The sequence below is a fragment of the Hirundo rustica genome, chromosome 1, assembly GCF_015227805.2.
Source record: "Hirundo rustica isolate bHirRus1 chromosome 1, bHirRus1.pri.v3, whole genome shotgun sequence".
Taxonomy (NCBI): Eukaryota; Metazoa; Chordata; class Aves; order Passeriformes; family Hirundinidae; genus Hirundo; species Hirundo rustica.
The window spans coordinates 72,312,715-72,339,743 of record NC_053450.1 but is presented as its reverse complement, the minus strand read 5'-3'; the positions used below and the strand labels follow the sequence as shown (position 1 = coordinate 72,339,743).

The window sequence follows — 27,029 nt, the reverse complement described above, 5'->3', positions numbered from 1 at the left end:
TATAATCCACAGACCACCTGAAGCTGAATACCAATCATGTTGGTAATACCTGATTTTACACTTTGGCTTTTGCAATTTAATATGCAGCCCTATAAAAGGATCATAAGACACTTAACATTTTGGTAATGAAAATGACAAAGCATTTATCAATGTATTTTGATCTGATTTTAGGAATACCAGAAATACCAGCAAAGTTGGAAGACATTTTCCTTAGCTGAATACAGCTCCCTAGATTTCACTAATATTCTGATATATTTTAATAAGCTAAACAATTGGCTTAAGTACCATAGTAAGGATAGAAGAAAATTAATATCTGACTACATGTAAGAGAGAAGATAAATCTAGACTAATTTTCATGACTGAAATCAAAACCAAAAACAGATTAAAAAATCATACTGCTGGCCGGGAGGAGTTAGATCCACCTTTGGCTTTTGGGATGTGATAAAACAAGAATTAATTCCTTTATTTATCAAAATACAGTATAAGCTTGTAAAATAAAAATTTCCACGTGTCTTAATTTCCTATTTTTAATAATGACCAAAGTCACACTCAACAATGGGCAGGACACTGCTGAATTCTTGGAAGAATGTCCCTTGGTTTGTGCCTCCATTTTAGAAATTTACTGGAAAACTGATTCAATAACACCTGAATAGAAATCCATAAAACTTTATACATAAGCATGGCAAGTCAATATATAATGTCATAACAGTTCCTTCTGGCTTTGCACTAAAATGTGAGTAAATACTACAGAACAAGACCAATCACTCAGCTGTGGTTATAAGTAAAAATCCTGAAAGTACTCTACAGGAGAAAGGATTATGAGTTAAAAATTACAGTATGACAGGGAATATGAAGTGTCGGCTTTAGAAATAATTACTATAAAACAAACACCGACTTTCCACTGTATATAAACAATCAACCGCAAAATTTAATTTTAACAAATCTAATAAAACTTCCTATATTGGAATTGTCTTCCAGTTTTCAGCCTTTCTAGAATAAGCACAAATATAAATCATCTCATAATATACAAATTCTGATTAAAAGGTTTATTCTAGAAATGGATTTTAATATTCTAAAATTAATTTTATAAATTTACAATTTATTATTAATAATGCTCTGTTTTCATGCTTAGTATAGCAGTATTATCATAGTGATATGATAATACATTTATCACAGTTCCAGCTCTGCAATTCATTTTGTCTCACTCCGATGTCCAAGTGTCACACTTATTTTTAAATGCAAAGAGAAAAACTAAAAGGAATGAAGAATTTGTACTAAAGTAATGCTTGGCATAACACTATCAACAGTGTTTAAAATTAGAAACAAGCTTAACTTTGAAAACTGAATGAAATCCCCAGTCTTTTCTGTTAAATTTATTTTCCGTGAATTGACATCTGTAAACTAACAAGTCTAATTTTTTTTTACTTATACTTCTTTTTTTTTTTTTTTTACACTAATGAGCAAATATACATAGGAACAAGTGCATATTAAATATTACTTACTTTGGCAATACCAGAATCTGTACCACAAAAATGCAGAAGAATATGAGACAGGCACAAGTCACATAATACTTGAATGCAGGCAGAGTAGTTGCTCGATACTAGAAGAAAATAAAAGCAAATGTTAAAAACATAATTGCCAAAGCAGATGGAATAGCACCCAACTGAATTTTTAGCTTAAAGATGCACATATATATAGGCAACTTTTAGCAACAGTAAATTTCCTGTTCTTCCATGACTTCACATCCACTCACACAGGGCTAGGGATTATCAGACAGAGCATTAGTACTTTTCCTTATTGAAGAACAGCCAATGTCAAATGGTTTGGCCTTGTTTCTCCACTTAACAGACTATCCCAAACTCATCATAAAAAGTTTAACCAAAAAATCCCCTTTCCCCAAAAAAAAGGCATATGTTAAAATATTTCTAGGAATGGCCAAGTATTCTTCACAGATTCCAAAATTCTTTGTGATTAATTCTTCAAACTGATTTCCAATTATTGATAAATACTGAATGGGCTAAAAAAGTTATAAGAAATGCAATATTAATTTAGACAGGAAACTTCTGAGCACAAAAAGTAGCAAAGTGTAAGCTGTGCTACAGGGCATAGCTAGCAACTACACTGATATTTACTGAACCTATATTATTACTTCAATTAAAATACTTTATGTCTTTGTTAAAAGGCCTCCTATGTCCACTGTTACTACGAAACACTTGATATTCTTAGGAGAGAGTCAATTTGATCTGTTTTGTCATGAGAAAAATCTATTTATCTCTAATTAGTCTGTCTAGAGACATGAGAATTAAGCAATGAAATATTTATCAGAGTTGCTCTGTTATTTGAGATAGATATATCTAGGCTGAAACCAATTAAGTACTCAAAGGGAAATGATCTAAGTAGCAATTAAAGTTTCTTACCCTATCTTAGGGTTTTGGGTTTTTTCCAAAGGAAAAAAAGTTCAAGATTTAATTACTAGAAAAAACCACCAAAGATTATTTTCACAAAGTGCTGGAGATGCAAATTTCAGAAAACGGAAAGTGCATGAGCTGTGCCTTCCAACTGCAAGCACACAGCTGTGTGTCTGTGCTTAATGCCAAGTTCTGCCTATGAAACCAGTGAATTCAAGTTTTACATGAATATGTGGAAACTCACTTCTTCAACCAACAACTTTTTTCACTTTTGAACTGTATGACAAATTAAAAGCAATTCTTATTATTTATCTAACTGAACTACAAGGCACAAATATGTCTTTGCTTGTTGGGTACCTTTGAAACAAGTTCTGCTTTTCCACCTGTTGAATATGTTTGTAGTGGTCCTATTCAACAATGTTGAACCTTGAGCTGCTATTAAAATTTCACAGAATACAATCTACTTTTAAATTTGTTTCACTGTTTCACACTTCTCCAGGCATTTCCTAATGAGGGCACTCCTCAGGTTAAACAATTATTTTGCTTTATTATCTTTCTGTACTTTCAGGTCCCAAAGGGTCAGAAATGCTTCTGTTAAATCAAAAGCAGACTACTTACTAAGTTCTTTAAAGCCAAGACTGGACTGGTGAGTCATTAAAAGGCAGAAAAAAAAAATTAAAAAGCTGGATCCAAAAATAACAATTAGCTCTTTGCTGTTCCACAGCATTCTACATCAAGACATTAGACTTCTACTGGGAGCATTGACTCAGCTCACAAATTTTCTCCCAAGTCATTGTCCTAAGTACACATATGACATTTTTCTAAGTTCTCTTTCAGAATGCATTGGTTAGTAACATCCACATTAAAATCTCATGTGCTGCCAGGCACGACTTTGATCCAATCAGTGAACCCCCAAACGTTAAGGATGTGGCCACACCAGGTCTTGCTTTTTCTCTCTTAGGAAGTCTTCAAAACAGGCTCAAGGAGCCTTGAAACCTTTTCCACGCCAATGCATTGCCCAGCAACATATGCCTTTGTCAGCTGGCCATAACACCTATTCTGCTGAGCTGTGAAACAATCTGGAAATAATTTTAGATGCTTTGAATTGAAAGATATAAAAATTATTACGCATGTATTCAACCACCGCATGGGACACAGAGGATACTTGCCGGACAGTATGAGCACAACATGACAATACTTCCTCTAGGCCCTTCTCACCAAATTCCCAATTTATACAGCCAGTTGTGGCCCAGCCTACCTCTTACTTCCCCCAAGGACAGCACAGCTATTCAGCCATCAGCTGCTCTATGCTCATGAGAAAGCAGAAAGAGGCAACTCTCCAGACTTCCTGCTTGAAGCTGTGTCAGTGTGTAGAGAAACACTCAAGGTCCACCAGGCCATAAAACAATGAAAAGGCCTGATTTATTGAACTTATTCAAAATAACTTACTTCTTTTTCCAGAGTCTTATTATAGAAAAGAAGTGATATCCTCTGAATGTCTTCAGATTTAAGCCACTGCCTAGAACAGAGAAGGAACATTATCACTGACATAGGAAGAAAGTAGCCCTGTCCTTTTCTATTACGGAAATGCAGCAAAGTAAGAAAATAAGTTGGAATTAGGCAAGTTCATGTGTATTTCAGTGTATATGGTGAATTTCAGTGACAGTAAAAGTGGAGACTGAAAATCCCCTCTCCTTTTTGGCTTCTATTGCTTAAGTACACACGAAAAAAGACTCAGATGAACAACTGTTTTTTGTTGATCATGCCTAAGGAGAATCAATGGAGAGATTTATATGATGGAATTCTAACAGTGATATTCCACTCATGTCCAAAATACTCTAGTATATCCAGTGGACAGAAGAGGACCTGAGACGAAAAACAGGCCTTGAGAAGGTACCTCCATGAAGGGCACTGTTACAACGTGCAGGAGTGGTGGGTAGGTCAGTTACATTTCACAAACTCCTATTCAAACAAAAATGTAACAAACATCATTAAGAAAAGGGGAGGGATTTTGTCTTTGAACTGTTTCATTCTCTTGACCACAGCCCTGTACTATAGAGGTAGATTTCAATCTTTTTGCTGATTATAAAACCTTCCCTGCTTTAACATGAGAGACAGCATAAATACTTGCATTGAAACAACAAATCTATTTTAAACTAAGTGAATCTTGACATAACTTAGCTTTTACAAAATGAGATGATTTAATACGAAAGTCTACATTTATTTTAATAGACATTCAAAAAGATATAGAATATTTAAATGTCAAGAGGGTTTGGCTGCTTGTACCGCAAGAGCACAAGGCAAATTTGTAAACAAAAATTAATTAAACAGATTAGTTCTGTGGACATGCAGTACTTGAACTTGAACAATAGTAGCAGGGACTGAGATTTTTTTTCCAACCTCTCCAGCAATAACTTTAAATTAGGCTCTAAACTAGTAGTGTAGCTAATGCCTTCTAAATTAAAGGGAATGTCTCAACTGGCAGTCTGTAATGCAAATAAGTGGCAGCAGTGAACCACAGTGGAACATCTAAATTAAAGTCCAGGAGAACATGAGTGGACAGAGTGGAGTGTAAGCTATTTGCTTTAATTTGTGAAATGGAAAATATTTGTTGGCTTGCCTGGGAGACTGCCCCTGTTCCTGTGCAATCAGTTGCATTAAAAAAAAAGGGTCTGTAAACATGTTCAGTTCTCAGAATGCTTAATTCAAAAATATATTTCTCATTTTGCTCTGCAATGGTTCCCATCTGCTTGGTGTGTGATAGGTGTGTTAGGATTTTGAGAAGAAAGGGAGCTGGAAGGCGGGTGTACATATCGCACAATTTTGTTTCGGTTCAGCTGTAATTTACCAGAAAAAAAACATTTAGTTTTCTGAAACATTTCATATTTTTGATAAACTGTGAAAATTAAAGGTTTTTTTTTCCATTTAGTTACAGAAGTTAAACAAGAAGTAACCATCTTTCCCAAATAGTTAAATAATCTCATGTTTTTTTCTTATGGTATTTGACAGGCGGATTGATTTAATTACCATCAGCACACTGCTAAAAAGTTCTCTCTGCAGATCTACTCCCAAGGGCCCAATTTGGTTACACACTTGATCGCATGTGAAGTCAGGAGTGCCATTTAGAGCACGTGCTGCCTCATACTCCACATTACAAGCTCATGTTTTCAGAAGCTTTTAGTTTTTCTTAAAAGTTCGGAGAAAAACTCTACTGATTCTACATAGCAGACACTGAAAGGTGTGAGAGGAGGGAAACAGTGCAACACAAATAGAAGGGGAGTTTGAGTGCAAAAGAGAGAGCACAAAGTCACACAGACAAAAGGGCTGAAAAATTCGGCCTTCAGCCTGACTCCTTGATGAGTCTGAAAATTGCCAAAGTATCTGCAAGTACCTGAGGACATGTCTCTTGGGAGACATGGTACCAAAGTTTGGCTCAAATTCTTTTGCAATTCCAGGAACAACACAGACAGACATCTGAATTCTGCCTGTATCCACAGAGCTGTGTGGTTTCATAGGGCTTGTAGTACTTGACAATGTACAGCAAGGAATTATGAATAGAACACAGCAGCCACTGTGACTTAAAGGAAAAAAGAGTATACAGACTGTGCCCCTTTAACACAGCAACCTACTCTCCAAAGACCAGTTTGCTTTCCTTTAGCCCCCTCTGTAGCGTCTATATTTGGGTAGCAGCTGGCCATCCCTGCATCTCATGTCCTGCAGGAGTTCCCTCAACGCCAAGTTGGGATGGCTTAGCTAGGGCTTCTCATGCCCAGCCTGTGCAGGACAGGCACTTTGAGCCAGGGATGCTTTGTTCAAGATACAAGGAAACCCACAGAGAAAGTGAGATGTTATACCCTAATGGCTAAGGCACAGAAGCTCTTTGTTCTTCCCTCACTCTTGCATCAATGATTTTTTAAATTTTCTTCATTCAGTCTTAGACCTATTTGCCATACAATCCAAATGTTACACTTAAAACCATTTAGAAATGTCTGTTTTCTCATAGACTTTCTTAATTTTTTTCTCCTTGATTCACTAAACGTTTTGTTTAGTTTCACAACCACTCATTCACGCTAGATTACGTTATTTTTATTTTAGAGATGAAAAATTGAGGCACAAAAAATATGCACAATAATGAAGGAAAAAAAAAAAAAAAGTGATTGGCTTTGTGTCCTAAATGTAAGAAATATTTTATTTACTTTTTTTTTTTTGTGCTTAGCCTTCACAGAGCCAAAATATTATTGAATTACTTTGATGTTTGAGGAATCAGCACTTTTTATAACTTATTCCTGAGATTTAATCAATTGAATCATTGCTTTTAAGAGATTCATTCAGCAAATCAATACAGAGCTAGGTAGAGGATCTGGTTTTGGAAGGTGACACTCTGACTTTCTGATATATAAGATAATTTCTTTTCTTTCTGCAATTTCCCATGTAATTCACAAAATACAACAAAAGTTTTTCAGAAACCTTTTTTATCCCCTTTTTTATTCAGAGAAATTTATAAAATTTCTCTGAATTTTATGTACTAATTAGATAAAACAGGGATTGTCTAAGATAAAACAATGTACAGTAGGGTCACACCAACAGTTTAATGCATTTATACAGATGCTTTACTTTTGACATCAAAACATCATTTTTGAAATCCTTTTATCAGAGCAAGTGTACCTAAAGAAACAAAAAATCTACCAAAATTCATATAGCTGTTTTAGGCAAGTCTAATATAATCAAAATGCTTTGCCTATCATATGACCTACCCTATTTCACTGTGTTCTATGACCTATAAATATCAACACTCTTCTAAAATTACTGAAAAACATTTTCCTACATCCAAGTACCATTTAATAGGACTAAAAGATGAAAAAAGTGCCAAAACATGACATATGAACATTTAATAATTAGGTGTAATACTCAGCTGATTAAGATTCTGAGTAATAGAAGTAGTGGGGGAAACATGTAATTCATCACAATCATTGTCCACATTTTTGAATGGCAATTCCCTTATTTCATCAGAGAAATATAAGAAGCTTGAACATGTATTTTGGACTGGAATTGATTTCTTTCTAGCCTTATCTATTCACCAGGAAACAGAAAACATTATATTACCTCCAGCTCTTCCTAGGACACAGAAAAAAATGGCAAGTTGTCCTGCCCAGCAATTTGAACACACCATCAAGATTGGCCTTTTCTAAGAAACCAACTAATTGAGAGATATTAAATTATGGTTTTATGGAAAGTTTCTAATCCTGAGGAATGGTTTCTGTGACAATTAGGAAGCATCAATTTTCACATCATTCTGATTCCTGAGCCAGTGATTTCTTGTGTCTTACTTCTCTGCCCTCAGGTAAGATAAATCTGTAGTGTTACAGCCATGAGTCTACAGACACAGTTACGAAGCAAACTCCCTTTGCCAGGAAGATCAAGACAAGTCAATACCTCCGTCACACCATGATTCACAGGCACTGTCTTATCTCATATAGTAGAAAATGTTACTTTACAGCCTATCTTCAAAATGTGCAGGGCTTCCTACGCCAGTATTGGTGACGCCTTTACTGTTTTCAGACTTGATGTGCATGCGGGAGAAAAAATATTAAACATTGCCCTCTGTTGCACATTTATGTCAAAGTTGGAATGGACAAAGACAACAAAGGATATAGGATAATGCCATACTTTTGGGCATTGATTCCATCAATAGCTTGGATCATCCTCTCATTCAGTTCTTCTTCAAATCTTCTTTTCTGTGATTTTGTTCTGAAATGAAAAATGTGGGAAGCTACTTCAAAAACAACAGCTATCATAATCTTTTGAGTTTATCATAATTTTTAAACATTTATACTGCAATAGCAACTATAGGCATCAGGCACAATGACCTTCATAATAAGCTCTTAAAAAATCATCATTAGCCACAGTCTCATGCACAAACACACACACTCACAAATCTAGAGCTTAGCTATTAGGGAGTACTTCAATACAAACACAAGAAAATATTTCATAAAAACTAAGAGAGCTCAAGAAATTCTGGTCTAAGGAGAGTCTTTCACAGTGTTACGAATTCATGAAAAAGAATGGGAGTATGCTCAAATTCATAAAGCATTGCTGTTTCTTGCAGGTTTAAAAAAAAAAACAAACAAATCTTGTCATAATTGTATGATGAGCACAATGTACTAGTGCACTGAGGCATAATAGGTATCCCCTACCAAAACCCTGCTAACTTTTCTTTTCTTGGAAGTACTTTATTATTTTTTATAAGAAAATTGAAGACTGCCTGAAATTATTTTTAAGCATACATCATGTTTCTCTATTTATGAGTCTTGTAACTCATCTGCAATAAAAAAGGCTTCTTGACTTTTGACTGGATTCAGCATGAACCCCACAGAGGATCATCACAACGTGTTTAACTTTGCTAACAAATTGCTGCAAACATCATCAATCCTACAAAAGTAGTTGTGCTTTCCTTGAAAACTCAAATATTGACAGATGATGTCTGTATTTAAAAACTTAAGTCCACTGCTAACTTAAAACCAGTGTTTTCCAAGAAGTAATTAGTCAGATTTGAAATTTTACTCTTTCCTCACCAAAATATTCTTAACCTACAAATTGAACCCAGTTGAAGGTAACATGGATTTTTTTCAACACCAAATTTTTGGGTTATTTCCCTAAAACTGATAACCTGCTGCAGGTTTCAAATTAATACAGCAATTGTATTAGTTTACCTGCAGGAACTTTAAAAAAAATCAAGTGTTTTTGTGCCTATTCAATGCTAGTGAATTTAAGACGTGTAAAGAAAGTAAGAAAGTGCTTAAAACTCATTTTTCACAGAAATCAATCACAGAAGCAATCTAGGAGAAATACACAGACAGACAAGGAGACATTTTCCAACCACAGTTAATTCTCTTGGCAGATCCTTAACAACATAAGACTATTGTGTAATGCATAAGAGCTAAGACTTTCACAAACAGAAGCCCACAGTCAGGCTTCAAACCCTACATTTTCATATTCTAATAAAATACTGATTTTCAAAGTGCTTATGATCATTGCAGCTCTATCCTGTGAGAATGATTAACTAGCTTGTCTAGAATCCTAGGTACATGTTTGTCTCACTATGGAAATTAAACACCAGTAATGGAAGAAATTCCTTCAATAATATGGTATCAACACACATTTTTTGTGTCTTCTGAATCTATTCTGGAGTGTTATTTAGAAACACAAAAGCAAGAATAGTTCAGAATCTTTAAGAACTGCATTATTTCCAAGTGCCACAGTCCAATGGTCTTTCATTGACTGATAGAAATTCCTCAGACATACTGTCCAAATATAAATGTGCGGTTTTAGAATTAGACTCTTTTCATTAATATCATGCATGTTCAGTCAAAATTTGTTCACCTTCTGGAACTCAGCAATATTTTAGGTAATTTCACAGCAACTAGAGACAATAACAATTCAAATTTTCAGAAGGTTCATTTAAATGACTTTATAGTATTTATGATATCACCATCTTGTTCTTGTCATCAAGGCATCAAGTAGCAGCATAAAAACTTAAAGCTATTGTGATCTTGCAAACATTTTGTGTTTTATAATGCAGAAGCATTATAAAAGTCCACAAAATACCTTTTTGAATAACTACTACTACAAACATATTAAAGACTTTAAAATAATAAACCACGGTACAAATACAAAGGGATTAACAAATATACAAAATGTCACTTTTAGTACATATTATTAGCTGTTGTAAGAAAAAAAAAAAATTACAGCCCTTTTCATCTTCCCTTTTCATACCCCTCTCTGGGCTTCCTCACAATTTTCCTGTATATAATTTTCTTCCCACTGGTAGAGTACCTGGTTTGTAGTAGGTCACCAACATACTAATTCTGAATAAAGCTATGTATTATTGGGAAGCGAAATGGCAATCCATTAAGTAACACATCTGCCAAATCTGTTTCCATTGTCCTTCTTTATGTAAAAGTATCAGCACATACATTAAAAAAACACTCTGTGTGAGCAGTAGCCCTCAAAATTTGAAAGCATACCAATGTATATTTATTTATATGGACTTCCTATGAATAAGGATTTTTTTTTTTTTAAGATTGATTTACCTCTCTCTGCAACGCTGAAAATGATATTGCCCCATGGGAACATCCTAAAAACAAACAAACAAACAAACAAAAATATCCCTATTAATTATAGTAGACTTTAATAATATTAAATTGCTTTTAAAATAGTCTTGAAAACAGGGTCAAGCAAGGAGAAAAGTTTCCTGGGTAAATACTTTTAGCATCCCATTAAAACTGTCTAAAAGAAAAATACAGCTAGAAGTGAAGATGGAGTGACCTGGAATAAAACTCATCTATCGGTATAAACACAGGATAGACTAATACAACAGTCTGAATTCAAGAGTATTTTGCTTTACCACAATGACTTCAATGCCAGTTTGGATGTAGCCCAAACTCTTGCCAGCTTCAGCAAAAACCATTCATAAGTGTTTTTTTTAAAAAAACAGACCTGTGTGGCCAAATACAGACAATGGTCATTATTTTTTAATTAATAGCAAGGGCAGCAATTACAGCCACATTTATTTAGTGATTAATAGTGGTGGCTGGGTACTTCCTGTAATGAACCTGTCACAATCCACCTTCTGACACACTATATTTATTAAACAAGAATATGTCTCATCTGCACAGGAGCAAAACTGAATGCCAATGTTGAAAACTATTGGATTTTACCATTGTGCATTCTCTTTTAAGAAGTAGAAGATAATGCAATGTACAAGCTGTAGATTGACAGTATCTTACTGACAGCAGTATAACAGTGCTAACAAAATTAAAAAGAAATCTGTTCACTCTAAAATATACAACACTGAGTTATAGTACATTAAAACTCAGGCCTTCAGCTACAACTAATGAATTGTAGGTGCACCTTCAAAAGGTAGATGTTACAGTGAGTATGGATTTGGATCCTGCAGTACTCTTAATAAAATCCATTCAAAGTATCACAGGGATTATTCTAACTTCATAGCCTTTGCTCTGTTTGGCCATGTTCCAAATAGAGAATGCAGCTAAACAGTCAATAAATCTCTAGGGATTTCTCTGTACTAAAGGTTTTCCTTCCTAAAGGTGTTGCATTCTGGAGTTATATTCAAAATATCTTCCCACAAGACAAAGAGCAGCCACTGTGCATGCCGTGACTTGGGGGGGGTCTGAGTTCAGAGGGTCAAATTTTGTACTTTAGTAAGTGTCCCAGACTCCTTATAATTCAGAGATGCACTTACAGGAAGACATGGCTTCCTAGAACCTAACCCAAAATTCCCATTCCAATAGGAAAGCTTCCAGCAACTTCACTGGGTTTTTGCCATGTACAGCTACACGTAGGTTCTTCCACCAGAAATAATCAGGTATTTAGCAGAGCAGCTTTTTCCTTTCAAATATTGCTATATTGTACAAAATGACATAAGTAGGCCCCTACTGTTGTGCTTATCTTGCCGTTTTCAGTGGTCATGCTGTCCCTGTGGTGCAGGTGTGCAAATGGCTTGGCTGCTCCCCAGGACTCCAGGTACCGGGTCATGCGGACAGAAGCTCTCATTTTGGCTCCATCAAGAGTATTCCGAGGCCGAATGTGGTGCTGAGGGCTTCGCTTCTCTCCCTGGTTGACAGAGGACAAAAGGTGATTATCAGCCTTTGTGTTCATGACCTTTTGAAGCAGCAGTGCGTCATCTGGTACCACAGATCTCCATGATTAGGGACTTGTAAATGGAGAGATGCTAAGAACATGCAATTCTTAATGAGATTGCTGGGAAATATCAGAGACTTATTTCTGAAGAGCGGGAAACATTTGCAAACATTATATATTTGTAGGCATCAGTAACAGCTCTGATCAATATCTTATTGTAGTGAATTATGCAATAAAGAGATTAGTGCTTAAAAACTGCTTAAAAACAAGTATGATTGGCTACAAAATAAAAGTACTACTAACCTTAGGATTGATTACGAAGTAAGTCTTGACATTATGCTCTTTCAGATATGGGTCCCTCACATCTCCGTCCCCATCTTCCACTTTGTAAGCTCCATTCAAATGTGCCAAGGTGACTGAAGTGATGTGAACACGGCTGAAATTATATTTTAAAAGAAAGACAAAGTCACAAATACCACCCAAAAGCATAATTTAAACCTGATCAATCTTTTATACTTGCTTTTGGATACACCTTTTATTTGCTGTTCACTTCTTTTGTAGAACGTCTAATCTGAATTTTAGAAGTTCTAAAGGACATAAATCTCAAGGTTTCCATCCAGAAAAGAAAATGCTCCTTAAATCACAGGAAATACTGAGTGCTCCAGTTTTGGGGGTTTTTTTTCTTCCCAAGACAGCACCTAAGAATTAGGCCAGGCACCTCCATGGAGGCTGATGGCTTAAGACATGGTGCCTATGCATTTCTCCATGACTGAAAAAATCCACGTGTCCAAAGGTTAACATAGAAGAGTCTTACCCTGGGACTCCCCCAGCTTCCATGTGATTGGCCAGCGTAACATCATGGGACCACACATCGTACTGCCACTTCTGCAGCCCAATAACGCCGCAGAGCACATTCCCAGAGTGCACTCCCACGCGCATGTTAATATCCACTCCAGTTGCATCTCTCACTTTCCTGCAGTTGGGAATAAAACCTCTGTTAATATACAGAATAGGCCCTTTGTTTTCTTGTAATTTACCAGTCAAATTATGCGGATGGCACACCCCTGGAAGTGCTCAGTGCCAGGTTGGATGGGGCTTAGTGCAACCTGCTCTAGTGGGAGGTTTCCCTGCTCATGGCAGGGGAGTTGGAACTAGATGGTCTTTAAGGCTCATTCCAATCCAAAACATTCTATCCTTCTATGATTCCATGAAAGTAGCAGTAACAACACTAATAACATTTACCTCTTCTTAGCATTGCCTCCATTCTCTAAATGCTATGATTATATATTACCTTTCCTATTACCTATATTTGCAAAAGGTTGTAGAAATATTAATTCTCAGGTCCGTGTCTGAAGTTCCTTCTTTTCAGATATTCATCTGAAATTATTTGGGAGGGCAGCAAAGAGTAGTGGAAATGTTTAGTCTCATGGTGGAACTTAAGGATTGTTTTTGTTCTACAACTGCTGCTTTTAGAGGTCTGGAACTACTGCGATACAGCCTTCTACCTAAAGACCTTAACAGTTACATCAGAGACCCTCTCATATCTGCCGTATCTGAGAGGAAGGACGAAAAACAGAGCACCTCAGGATATTCCACAGGCTGGGGCTTGTACACTCTTTAGGGATAGGTGCTCAGTGCCATTCAGGCTGTGGAGAACATAGGTTCAACAACCTTCCACATGCTTAGTGAATGCTGCACCCACTAAAAAATTATACCGAGAATGAAAGGCTACCCTCACTGTCCAGATGTAAACCTTTGACCATTCCAGTGGCTGAGTTCAGTATCTGTTCACCCCATCCCAAATCTCAGAAGAGCCCTGCACGTAAGATAGGCATTCATCTTTGCAGAAGCAGTCCTTCTGAGTCACTGGTGGGAGACATTTCCAGACATCTGTCATATGGGTACCTAACAACATATGTAAAGAGTAATAAAACTAATTCAGATATCTACAGGCTTAGACAGCTCTAAGAAATTGGAAGATCATAACTTAACTGGATTTACATATTTAAACCCCAACTGATGTGGACCCAAACCTAGCCAGTAATAAGGAATATGCCCATACACTTGGAGAAATTCAGGGTGTTAATGGAAAACTACAGAATAAAGAACCCAAATAGCTGCTGTATTCCGTAGTCTAGGTCCATAGTTCTAGCAACATTTCCGATGTCAGTGATGAGAATCATCAACTCTGTACCCTCTGAATCATTTAATTAATGTGACAGTTTTCTCTTCTTTTCTTTTTTTGAAAGAAAACACAGAACACAACAGGCCTAATTTGATATGGTAAATCCTGCATTTAAACAGTTATTCTCAAGTGCTTTTTTTTGGGGGAAATGAAAGTAACAGAGCATGACTGAAAGTATTTTATCCGTCTGTCTCTCTCAAGTGTTTATTGGTATTTCTTTTCACATTGCCATTTTACACTGCTCTTGTGTAGCTGACACACTTGAAAATGAATTGCCTGTAAATGATCTTTGTAAGCAGTTTGCAAATCACAAACACCACTTTGCTCTCTACAAGGTGTATGACACAAGCCTAGCGCTTTAAAAAATAGTGTTCTAAAAAGCTGGGCAAAATGGAAGCAGAACATTTATCCTCTATGAGTGCTTGTCAATAGACTGCCCTTCCATATTCTGCAGAGCAAACTGAATAAGGTCTGCTTTATAATAAGCTCTCAGGAGTTAAGCAGGAAAGCAAGCAGAATTGTACCAGAACTGAATGTCTTCTTCTGTCTCACAAATTAAAGAAACCACAGAAGACATTAAATAGCACTGTAACTCTAGACTGAATTAGGGTTTACCACTTCTTCTCCCCTGAACTCCTTGAACAATAGTTGTGACAATGCAGGCACTGAATGCATTCAAGAATGTAGGCTATCACATCCCCAGAGGACATTACCTACAGAAGCATATCTGAAACTTCCTGTCTTTATTTCGTTCTCTGTTCCCCTGTTTCTCTGGTATCCTTCAGCACAGCATAGTCTGTATTCCCAGCCTGGTTGGGCAGTCAAAATACTCATCAAGACTGTATTTTTCTTAATGCAACATGAAATTTGAGTTTGTAAGCATTCTGCATTTTTCAGACACATGGTTAGCTCACAGGTAATTGTAGAAACTTCACTCCATACAAGTAAGAGTTCAGGTCTTTGGGAAAGCATCTACATGCTTTACCTGAACTTTGTTCATCTATAGTTCTGGACCAAGGTTCACCTAGCCCTTTTTTGCACACTTTAACACATTGAGTGAGCCTTATGCATTTAATTCTCTGCAAATTGTCAGCTTTATAAGCATAGTTTCCTTTTGAATCAGACCTGCAGGAATGAAATAATACCTAAAAGAATTCTCTTATTTTGTGTCTAGCATTCAAAATGGTATAACCATCTTGTATCCAACAGTTTCTTTCACTTTCCTCTGAAATGGTATTTGTTTCATGCTACTAAATCAAAGGATGTCTTTGAGAATGTGTGATTGAGAAACATGCAAATTAGGAAGTCATCAGACAGACAAGGGGGTAGAGTTTGAGCTGAATGGAAACAACACACATATTGACACACAAACATATTTTATCTTAACAGATAAGCTCTGTCCTTAAAGCACTCAGTCAAGGTGGCCAGCTCTCAGCATCACTGGCATTTACGGCTTGATAAAGTGAGCATCCCACTCCTGGGCAAGCAGGCTGCAGATATAAGAAACATTGGATTTGTTCCAACATAGAGCAGAGAAGCAAAGCAATTAATCAGTGGGACTACAATCTATGTTTAAATGGGAACAATCTATAGCATGGGGAAGCTGAATTGCTCAAAATGGAGCTACACAACGTCAGGTAAGAAGACTGAATAAGACTTTGTAGTGCAGATCACCTGGCAATTTGGCAGAATTCCTCTTTTTTTGCTTCAAAGAAAACTGGAACTGAAATCATATTCAGGTGGTAAAATCTATATAGAACTACTAATATAAACAGCAAACTACATTATTTCAATAGCTTACACACCGAGGGGGCAGTTTGCAGCTCAGTGACTGAATATAGCAATAATTTCTATCTGACAAAAAAGATATTTCAGAGAGAGCAAGTCAAACATATTGACTGACACACTGCCACTAGGAAGAGTATTACTACTTCTCATTTTACAGGGCACAGAAGTATGTCAGGAGATGCTTCCATACAAAGATGCAACAACCACACGTCAAAATATGGAGTTGATTAATAATCAACAATTTTCATTCACCTGCAGGCTGCAACACTTGACATAATACTTTGAAAAGATTGGAAAACACAGGGTACAGATTCCTCACTCCTTCTGTAAACAGGCTGTGGTAATCAGACATCGGTCTATGGAGCATTGTGGTTTCTGACTACGGTAATAAAGTCAGATCAGAATATGCTTTACAACTAACAGAATTTTCTAGTCTGTAAGGCTGCTCTTACCAAGAACCTGATCATACAGCATTAACAATGAACATACTTGATAGTAGCCTGTACAGAAAGTTATTTCAGAGAAAATTGGAAGTTCTGAAGTGTGAGGAACTGACAGATTGCTCTCTGAGCTCAAGTAAAACATTGCATTACGATGCGTGATATACTTTGGTTCTTTGCACTTTATGGCTCAAGTTTAGTGTTGTTTTTCCACCATCCTGTAACCTACAATGCTTTTCTCTCTTAAGTAACAAAGCAGCAGGTTGATTGGAAACTCTATGCAAGTGCTTTTAACTCACATTTCTCACACAGCACACAGATGTTTTGAAATGCAAACCACAAAACTCTCATTTTCACTCAAAAGCTGACAAAAAAACCCCAACATTTTTAAGCCAACCAACAAGGGGGCCCAGAACTTTGGGACTAACACCCTTTAACCAACTGCCCTACAGCAGGGATGGTAGCTTTACTTCCTAGTATGCTAAAAACGCATATGGCTTAATTGTGATACCGTTCTAGTATATCTAAGTGAAAAAGAAAAAGCATCCAGTGAAAGCAACTGGAATGCAACCAAATCTGCAGACTCTAATCTTGCTTGGCAAGCAGAAATACTCCCAAGTACCATTTAAAAAATTTGATTTCTTTGGACACTATGTAAGGTACAGCCATTTTTGGATGAAGAAACAACATTCTAGAGAATTCTGTTAGTTTTACAAAAGATTGATAAAGCAAGGAGATCAAAAGACTGGTTTCCAAAAATACTACTTTTCCATGAACACATAAAAGGGAAAAGAACCAAATTTGCTTTAGTCATCTTACCCATACATTAATTACCCTGGATTGAATTAGAAGACCAGGTAACTAAAAGCTAAGACCCTCTTGTAACTACAATGACACATATATGAGGATAGCATTTAAGGATTTGAGGAATAATTTTGTATGGTTACTTCATTAATCATTAAGATCAACACAGTTCAACATAATCATCCATTTCATGATGTGGTGCACACCACACATATACCTCACAAGGATGGGTCAATTTCCTACTTTGCTACATGGACAGTGGTTAATGTGATCTAGACAAAAACATAAAAGTTGGAACTTAAAATTACAGAAGAGCATACCAAGTTTTAAAAGTCAAAATCCAGCTTATTAAAAAAATAAATTCCACAGGGGACTCCTAAAACCGCAGATCTCCGCAGGATACACATTTTTGCCAAGTGTAGCTCACCTACTTTAATTTTAGTGAAAGGAAACTGGTTTTAAAGGCCTTTTTTAAAAGTTTGGTACTTACTTAATGGCTTCACACATATCCAGTCCCATTTTCACACAATTCTTGGCATGATTTTGAAGAGATATAGGTAGCCCAGAAACACAGTAATAGCAGTCACCTAAGATCTTAATCCTCATACATTCATTTTCCTGGAGGAAAAAAAAAAAAAAAAAAGGTGAGACAGTCACTGTCCTAGCTTACAATGTAAGACGTGCCCAAAATACAAATTCTATCGCCGTCTACATGAGCTGTTGAAACGAAGTTGTGCAGTGTTTCCCTTGCCCCCTCCCTCCAGACTATCTTCTGTTAAAGGCCCATCAATGCCCTGCTGCATGACTCACAGATAACTCCCTCCAGGAGCTATCTCTGTTTAATGGGCAATCCAGGACCCATTACAAGACTGATAAAGTGATATCAGCCCATTGTGAGATGCTCCACCCAGGGGGAGGAGCCAAGCATTCCCGCCTGGATATAATCTGGGATTTGGGACAACACAGGCAGCCTTGCCCACTGGATTCCCAGAGGACGAGAGCCACCAGACCTTTCTGCAGGAACACTGCTTCAACAAGACCACTTCATCTGGACTGCTACCACCACAGTTTCATGTTGTATTCTGACTCAGTCAGTGATATTTTGTACTATTGCATTTATTTTATTTCATTTTACCTTCTTTTTTCTCCTATTAAATTGTTTTTCTGACTTGGAATCTCTTGCTGGTTTTGCTTTAAAGCCAGCACAGTCAATTTCAATTTGAAATACATAAATGAAAGGTTACTGTTACAAAGACTGACTAAAATGACATTAGCAAAGTCGTTCTACTAAAGTTTGTTTCAGTCGAGAAGCTTCTACAACAGAAATGCTGAGAGAGTTTTGTATGGTTGATCCCTCCACCAGTTATGGTCCTTAATGGGCAAACACAGGAAGAAATTTCACTGCAAAACATGTTCACACCTGAGAATAAAGAACTGAGCTAAACTATCCTGTCCTCAATCTAAATAAAGCCTTTTTGTTTGAAATATGAAATCCGAAGATGTAGTCTTCCACATTTACATCTAAGAAGATGTACTATGGAATACTTCCAGAAGCTAGCATTTCTATATTTTATACTCTAAGCTCATGTAAAGAAAAATTAGTTTTTAAAAACTGAAATTTAATTTTAATTTAATTTTTAAAATATTGGACAGTAGATTTTCCAACAAATAAAAACAGGAAATTTTTATCTGTTCAGAGCTTTCTGATTTTACCCTCACACATGAAGGTTGATTTAATTTTTATTAAAATGACACCTAAATAACCAGAAGAAAAAATTCTGATTGTATTTGATTCTTTTCTTGAGTAATAAAGAGGCTGCAGTCAGTAATTAAAATTGAGTCAATCAATATTGTCTCTCTTCTCCTTCAGTCTCATAGATGCTTTTTCTGAGACCAGAAAACTGACTAACAGTTTTCCATCTTGAGTTTCTTCATCCTTGTTATTGCAAAAAAAAATCTATTTAAAGAAGTGTTTATCTGCCTTTAAGCTTTATTGGGCGCCCTGAGCTGTCTCTATTGGTCCTATTACAGAACTGTCTTGGGTTTCACAGACTGTCACCCTGGCAGAAATGCACTGTTGCACTCAGACCAGAGCCAGATCGTTTTCATCACACGTTTCAAATACAACCTTCCTGACAAAGTCTCAGAAAGATTGCATGCAGACCCCAAGAGAAAAAAAAAAAAAAAAAAAAAAAATTTAAAGATGAATTTCTTATTCAAACTAACAGCAACAGCCCAGAGCAACCCACCTTTGCAATCTGATCAAACTTGCCAAACAGCTCATTTAACATGTGCACCAACTCCCCTGGCGAGCAGTCACTGGCCAGGCGAGTGAATCCCACGATATCAGCATACAGGATGCTGCAACAGAAATGAACAGAATCTTGGTCACAGCTTCCTTCTGCAGGGCTCATATCCATCAAACCTGAAAGCAAGCTCCCTGTACTGCACAGGGATATGCCCATAGCCAAAAAAGCCACTACTAAATGTAGAGCAATAAATATAATGACATTTTTAGGTAAATGTATATTTAGCTTTATGGGTGTTGTGTTTACAGGTAATATATACCCATATTTATCTTTATAGGTATTACCTTTTTGGGTATAACCTTTGTGGGCATACTTTTATTTATAAACATTTTATACTGCTATCTGCTACGGTATTGAAAAAAATAGAAATATTTTTCCAAGTCACAAATCAGCTGTATAATAATAGCAACATAATCATTTCAAAGAGTATTTGTGCTCACAAGAGAACATGTGCTTCTCAAAAGTCCTGCAACATTTTTAATAAATCAATTTCTAAGAATATCATTCAAACTAACTTGTCCAATTAAAAAAAAACCCAAACAAACAAACAAACAAACAAGAAAAAAAAAAAAAAACCCTTGTAAAAAAGCAAGAATGTTTGAAATGAAAGTGATTTATTTCTGCAGCTATTAGAAATTTTCAATTAATAAATAATTAGATCTGTCAGCAGAATGTTTTATCTCAGGTACTTTGTAAAATACATATGTGATACAGCTGCATCTGTTTACACAACACAAATCCTGAGAAATTGTTCCAATGAAGAAAATTACAAAATCAGAATCATACCAGTGACAAATTACAATTTTGACTAGTATACATGGAAGCAGGATTTGGTAATTCAGAATGAAAAATGAAGATATTATGAAAACCAGTCTATTTTTGTGTGGCTCTTTCTCAACAATTTGTTTGTATTAGCATCTTTGTGGCTCTTCTGGAATGCAGCATTGTCAGCATTTGATCAGATTAAGGGATTCTACATATTAAGATGCTGAAAAGCATATTTTTAAAAATATTTTCTTAATTCCTCCCTAGATTTTTTTTTTTTTTTCCCCCCTGAATGTTGGTGATACATTTTATGACAGTACAATACCTTACATTGGTGTGTCTTTTGACATACAAATTGTGGAAGTTGTTGGTGTTTTCCAGTTGGCCTGCCTTTGGACCTTGTAGCCTCTGAATGATCTCTGCTTTCATTTCCATGGCAATGTGAGCAGGCAGCAAAGAAAGTAGAAGGCGCTCCTAAAATTTAAAATGAAATGTGCACAGTTTCTTTAAGGAGAATAAAGTCAGCATGGCATCAAAACTGTGCAAGGCACACCCTATTGTAAATAGTAGAGAACATTTTAATGAGGTTTGCACTCTAGGCCTGGTACGAGCTCCAGAGTTAATCAGTTCCTTGAAGAGTGTGACAGAGATATACACACACTTCCAAGTAATACCTGTCTTCTTCAAGGTTTTTTGTATATTAGAAAAAGCTTAAGCTAGGCTTTACATTTGATGAAGTTATCTACAGGATATACAATATCTATTTAATATCTGAGTAGGTTGCAGCAAATGCAAAAAGAGTTTCAAGGCCAGTCCAGACGACTTTCAGGGAAATGCAGTCTGATTCAAAGAGGAATAAGCTACATCTCCTTTTTTATTTCATGTATTTTAAATGTTCTGCCATAATTTTTGAAGTTAGATTGAAGATAAAATACAAACACAGAACATACTAAAAGTGCTGAACTTTAGCAGAGCATTTTGATAGGTACTCCTTTAATATGGCATTTGACAAATTTATTTTTTTAAATTAACCTAAAAGCATATTGAATATTAAATAAGCCAAACCCGACATATTTTTCCTCATTGTTTGGTATTAGGGTCTTCCTCTTCATTTGACATTATGGTCTTCCTCTTTTAAAGCTCTCTGACACTTTCATTTTGCCCATTTTACTTGTGACAGCTTTAGACTGATTTCCTACTTTTCTGGGAAACAGATCAAAAAGAACTCTGCAAAATAAAAAATCCTTCTTGCTTTATCATATTCCGTCTTGAAACCGAACAAGAATTTCCCATTTTCTCATGGGCAGACAGGAGAGACTCCTTCTGGCTAAGCATAAAAGCCAGAAGGCTGAACCAGTGAAGAGTGGGAAGGCATCTGAAAAAGCCCCTGACAGAGTCAGAGAGAGAAACAGCTACACCAGAAAAGATGATGACCTCAAAATGTGCATGATCCTCAGGTGTTACTCAGAATGATGCATTCTCTTTGGCTCACAAGAGTATTTTTGTAGACTTTGCACCTCTGTTCCTGAAGGTACCAGAAGAAGTGTAGCCATTAATCCAATCCTCTGCCTGGGATAATTACTCCTGTTCAGGTCTGATGACCTTGAGTAGAGCATGGCAATAACGGGGCTATAGACTCTTCTAATATTTGCAGCAACCTTGGCTATCTGTCTCTGTCAAATATAATGAAAAATTCACATTCCTCGTAGCATTTGTGCACTTGTAAGCATAGCATTCAATTACATGAGGCCTTGTGAAACTGATCCTGCACATATTTGGCAAAAAATTTCTATTTCAGCGAATCAAGACAGAATCTTGCTTTGCTGCTAATTAATATTGAACTGTTAATTTATTTTTAATGCAAGATTAATTTAGTATGTTTAGGCATTTTAGCAAGTTCACATCCAAGAGACCAGTGTATTTTTATTGCTTATGTTCATCGGCAATATTTAACTTCCATTGCTCCTTGGTGGAGATATTTTGCTAACTTGTAAATAATATCTGTACAACCAATCAATTTTTTTCCATAATGAAAACTTACTCTTCCAGGTTGCTCTTTATCTAACAGTACAGGATCGTTCAGACTTGTTACCAGTTGTAATTTCACAGTTAACGAAGAGGTGAGTGCTCTTAGCGACAATTTTACATCACCACACTCCTTTTGTACCATGGATAGTAAATGCAAGCTAGTTCACTATCTGCCTTTGATCGTTATGATTCCAGACACACAGTGATGCAGACACTCAGTGTCCAGGTTACTGCTTACATCTTTGAAACTCAGAAAGGCTGCTAAAAGGTCATAAAGCAACAAATGTTTTCAAGGAAGCAAGCAAAAAAACTAAGAGAAAAAGTTTGCACAGGAAGCAGCATAAAGTCAACCACAAGCTAAAGAATCATATGAGGAAAAGGGAAGGAGAATGCCCTCATTCTGTAGGGGACATCAGGAAAGATGGAATATTCCCCCTTCTTTTTCTCTTCAGATCAGCCCACTATTCCATTCTGCTTGAACATCCTGAATTTCCTTCCTCCATTCCCACTGTACAAAAGAGAAGGTTGCAACCAGAGGTTGCTTTAGAGAACTGTGATTGGTGAAGCACGCTATAGCACCTCGCCATATCCAGCTGCACGCAAAGCCTTCAGCCACCCTCTCCACCCTGTAGGCTGCAAGCATTCACACTTCAGTCCTGACATTATCACTTGTGATAATGTGGATTGTTAATTTTCGTTTCTTTCACTAAAAGACAGTTGTGAAGGAAGGTGAATCTCAACTACTAATGAACACAGTGGCTGTGCTGGTCAGCTAAAGATCTGAAGAAATGCAAAGCATGTAAGAACATCCCTTCCTGTTTTGTCATTGCTGTTGGCTCAAAAGAGCATAGTGGAAGGATCAAAACTACTTACTGATCAGCTTGTAGTGCATAATGTTTTGCACTGAAATACCTGCAGACTGGAATGACACAAGGAACACCACAAATCAGGACAGCTGCTTATGCTGGCTTTATATTTGGTAATACATTCCATTCTGTACTATTCTCTCAAAAAGAAAATCTACACATCAAAAAGTAGTTGAACTGCAATAAAAGACACTGACTTTTAGACAAAAAACTTCCTTATTTGTAGCAGACAGAGAAGCCACTCTCAGAGCTACAGTCTGTAGGAAAAAAGCTGAAATCATTCTGAATGCAGGACAAGAGGCACCATTTTAAAATCTTCAGACTGAAAATAAGAATGGCTGCTTCTGGTAAAAGAGAAACTGCTGTGCTATGACAATAATGAAAATCTCCTCACAAATGTCCTTCCCTAGAATATTAACAACATGTCCATAACAGCTTACACAAGAGATTTATGTACACAAGACTGTTTCCTAACTGTTCACGTTCCCTGGGACTATGCTTTCCTCTCAACCATTCAAGTTACTTCCAGCTGATACCTTTTAAGTCCTTGGGCTTAAAGATGGAGCCCACTATCAATACTGTATACAACATTAAAGTGCCTTTCAAAACTATAGGGTTAAGTACTTCTCTCTTCTCCATCTGGACCCCACTAGGATAGCAAGCAGGCATCCTCCCTGGGTTCTCCAGCTGAAGATTTTCTGTGATATATGTCAAAATGTTATTTGAGCTCCTGTTCTCTCAACCTCTCACACATCCAAGCTGATCTCTTTGTCAGAATTTTCCCTGAATCATACAGATGACTTCAGCAGTGATTCTTAGTAACACATCACTCCTCTAAAGCTTGACAAACTCTGGTTGCTTTCTTAGCTAGAATAAGTTGGCATAGCTCAGTTAAAGAACATTGCACTGTGTTGTTTTCTACAAGGCGGCAGCTGCGCTTGAGTTTCTCACAAAATATCATGCTGTTGTTTCGCAGCAAACAAGCAAAATATCCTCGAATACTAGCTACAGGTGATTTTTAAGAGTGCATGTTTCACAAATCAACCTCTTCTTGGCCTGAGGCAACAATACATTATTTATTTGCTCATCCCTGTTTTGTTACGCAAACTACCAATACTGATTCACTCATTTATACAAGATTACACCACCACATCATTTACTGAGCATAAATGTAAGAATTTATAGATTTGAAGGCCAAATATTATTCCATCTAGTCTGCTCTCTTGAATAATACAGGTAACAGAATGTCACTAAGGAGAAACAAAGGTAGTCTGATAGGACTCACCATATTAGAATCAACTTTATACCTTGCTGTCAATGGAGGGACACTGTTCTTCAAGGCAATTCACGGAATCTAATACTGAAATTCTGAGGCAGCAATGCTCTCTCTCTCTCTCTCTCTGTTGTCTAGGGAGGGAATTGCAGGTCCAAATTATGGTCTTACTGGAAGAAATGTCCATCTCTGTTGTTAAACGTTTTCTGATATTCAAGAAGTCTGCAGAAAAACTACGTATTTGTAGCTCAGTAAAGGACTATAGGAATATATTTGTCCCTACAATCCCATATAGGGATATTTTTGTTCCATTCAATGTCATATAGGGCACTGAATATTGACTTCTGCTTTTCTGTGGGTTAGATTTTGTTTTCAGATTCCTGTGGCATATATCTAATCATCTATTTAGCAAGTTTGACAAACTGGGTCAGTAAGTCAGCAGTGAGAGCTTGAGAAGCAATTAGCCCATGCATGCATCCTGCTTCACTACAAAGTTTAGAAATAAACACAAATGACATCAAATTTTCAGCTGTCCTCAAAATGTATATAGAAATAACCCACAAGAAATGAATTTTCTGATTCCTGATTACTAAATAATGGAACAGTCAAGAAGCTGATGGAGATGGTGATCCAGAGGGTATTTGTCAAATTACCCTACTGTTAACCCAGACCTCATGATCTGGGTTCATAATTCTCTAAAATACTCCTACAAGAATAAAGAGTTGTAAATTGTTTTTTTTCTTAAACCTAACTTGGACTCCTAACTGAAATGTGAGAAATTCCTAAAAATTACGTGCTATTATCTCCTTAAATTTAGCCTAAATATTAATAACCTCCATCAAACACATTACTAGTGCTGAAGCCAATAAATCAATCTTACTTATACACAACAAGAAAGGTATTCAGTCTTGACTACAGAGGCATCAAGAGATGGAGAATTCACCAACTTCTAGTGGTTAACCCACTGGACTGATTAAAAATGTGTTCTGAATTTCTTTGAAGCCTTGGCCCTGTTATATTTTTCTCAGCTCAAAATTAATGTCCCTACTCTTATTCCTGTACACACAGATAGCTGTCTTTTTCATCAGGTAAACAGACTTAGGTGTAAAAATCTCCTTCTCCTATGTATTTTCTACACTCTCTTTTCAAAACTCTCAACAACCTTCAAGTATTTAGGGGGGTTTTGACGCAAATCCTAACATTTTGCTCCAGTAAACAAAGACACACATACATTTATTTCCCTCAGTATGTCCATGACTTATTCCATGTTACAGCCTTCTGTTGTAACATCCCTGGAAATCCCTGTCTGCTGTTCCATGTCTCCTATTTTCTCAAAAATATTGTACAAAGTTGCAGCCTTTCAATGTCCTAGCTATGGCCCATACTCTTTTAGAATTATGTCTCTTCAGAAAGTTATTAAAAGCTCTCTTGCTTAATATTGTTGATAGAGCATTCAATATTATAGTATTTACTATCAGACCAGTATTTACATTTTCTGCAAAAATTATTGTCTAATAACGTCTTCACATATGTCCTGGAACATTAAAAAATATATTATAGCATAAACAATGAGATGTGATTCTTGCAGAACATGACACACATGGCAGTTCATCTCCACTAATAACTTCCAGTTATCCCACTCAAAATCCATTAGACTGTGCTCTTTTGATTGGAAGTGTCAGTACTTTTATGGTGAGCATCACTGCATCATTTATCTTACTGAAATCTTTTGATTATGGAAAATTATTTAACCCAAACCTGTACCCACAAATACTAAAAACCATTTTCGTATTACTTGATTTCCTACCAAATTGTTGGATACTTCACTCTATTTCTTTCCAAATACAATCCCATCACATTACCACCTTTTATTTCATACTTAATTGTTTATACTTTTTCTGTCTAGTGGCAGCCTTGGTTATCTTGGCTTTTTTCCTGGAATACTTCCAAAACATTTTTATTTGCCTTGACAAAACCAGACAAGGATCAAGGATTTTTTGTGACATCTAGAAATCTCCTACATACCACATCTTTTGTAATTTGAAACTTTTTTAATATATATCTAATCACTGCTTTTGCTTTAACTTGTGGCTAGTACAGGCTTTATGACAGAGATAACATCTTTCCTGATGGCAAAACCATGAACTCTCATCTGTTCTCATACGTTCTCCTAAATTCCTCTCCCCGCTCTCCCCACTGCTAACAACATTCATTTCTGATTTTATTTTTCCCTTTGGAAAATGATGTTTTTCCCCAAGCATAGCACCCTAAGGATTTTTGTTTTCATGACCCTTTGGTGAAATTTCAACTGTGGCAACACCAGGAGACACAATATCAATACAAATCACCACAAAATCAACACACACAAAAGGGGAATGAAAGCACCATGCTCTCATCACATTATTTTGCAGAAGACAAGCTGTAGCTGTCCAGGAGCTGCTCCCATGAGAATGGGAGCCGTGAGTGGGGGCTGCCAGCTCTCAGACCCAAGGTGCTGCCAAGG

General features: G+C 36.5%; 1 protein-coding gene across 1 annotated transcript in view; it reads right to left on the bottom strand.

The window, feature by feature from the left end:
- ADCY2 (adenylate cyclase 2) overlaps window positions 1-27,029 on the bottom strand; it is a 205,255-nt gene that overhangs the window by 48,765 nt on the left and 129,461 nt on the right. Inside the window, exons 5-14 of the mRNA XM_040076938.2 lie at window positions 20,685-20,833; window positions 19,535-19,646; window positions 17,776-17,903; window positions 12,883-13,041; window positions 12,372-12,504; window positions 11,865-12,041; window positions 10,499-10,542; window positions 8,076-8,156; window positions 3,858-3,927; window positions 1,503-1,600 (exon numbers count right to left, since the gene is read on the bottom strand). Of these exons, the coding sequence (XP_039932872.1) occupies window positions 1,503-1,600; window positions 3,858-3,927; window positions 8,076-8,156; window positions 10,499-10,542; window positions 11,865-12,041; window positions 12,372-12,504; window positions 12,883-13,041; window positions 17,776-17,903; window positions 19,535-19,646; window positions 20,685-20,833 (1,151 nt within the window). The remainder of the gene's footprint in view (window positions 1-1,502; window positions 1,601-3,857; window positions 3,928-8,075; window positions 8,157-10,498; window positions 10,543-11,864; window positions 12,042-12,371; window positions 12,505-12,882; window positions 13,042-17,775; window positions 17,904-19,534; window positions 19,647-20,684; window positions 20,834-27,029) is intronic.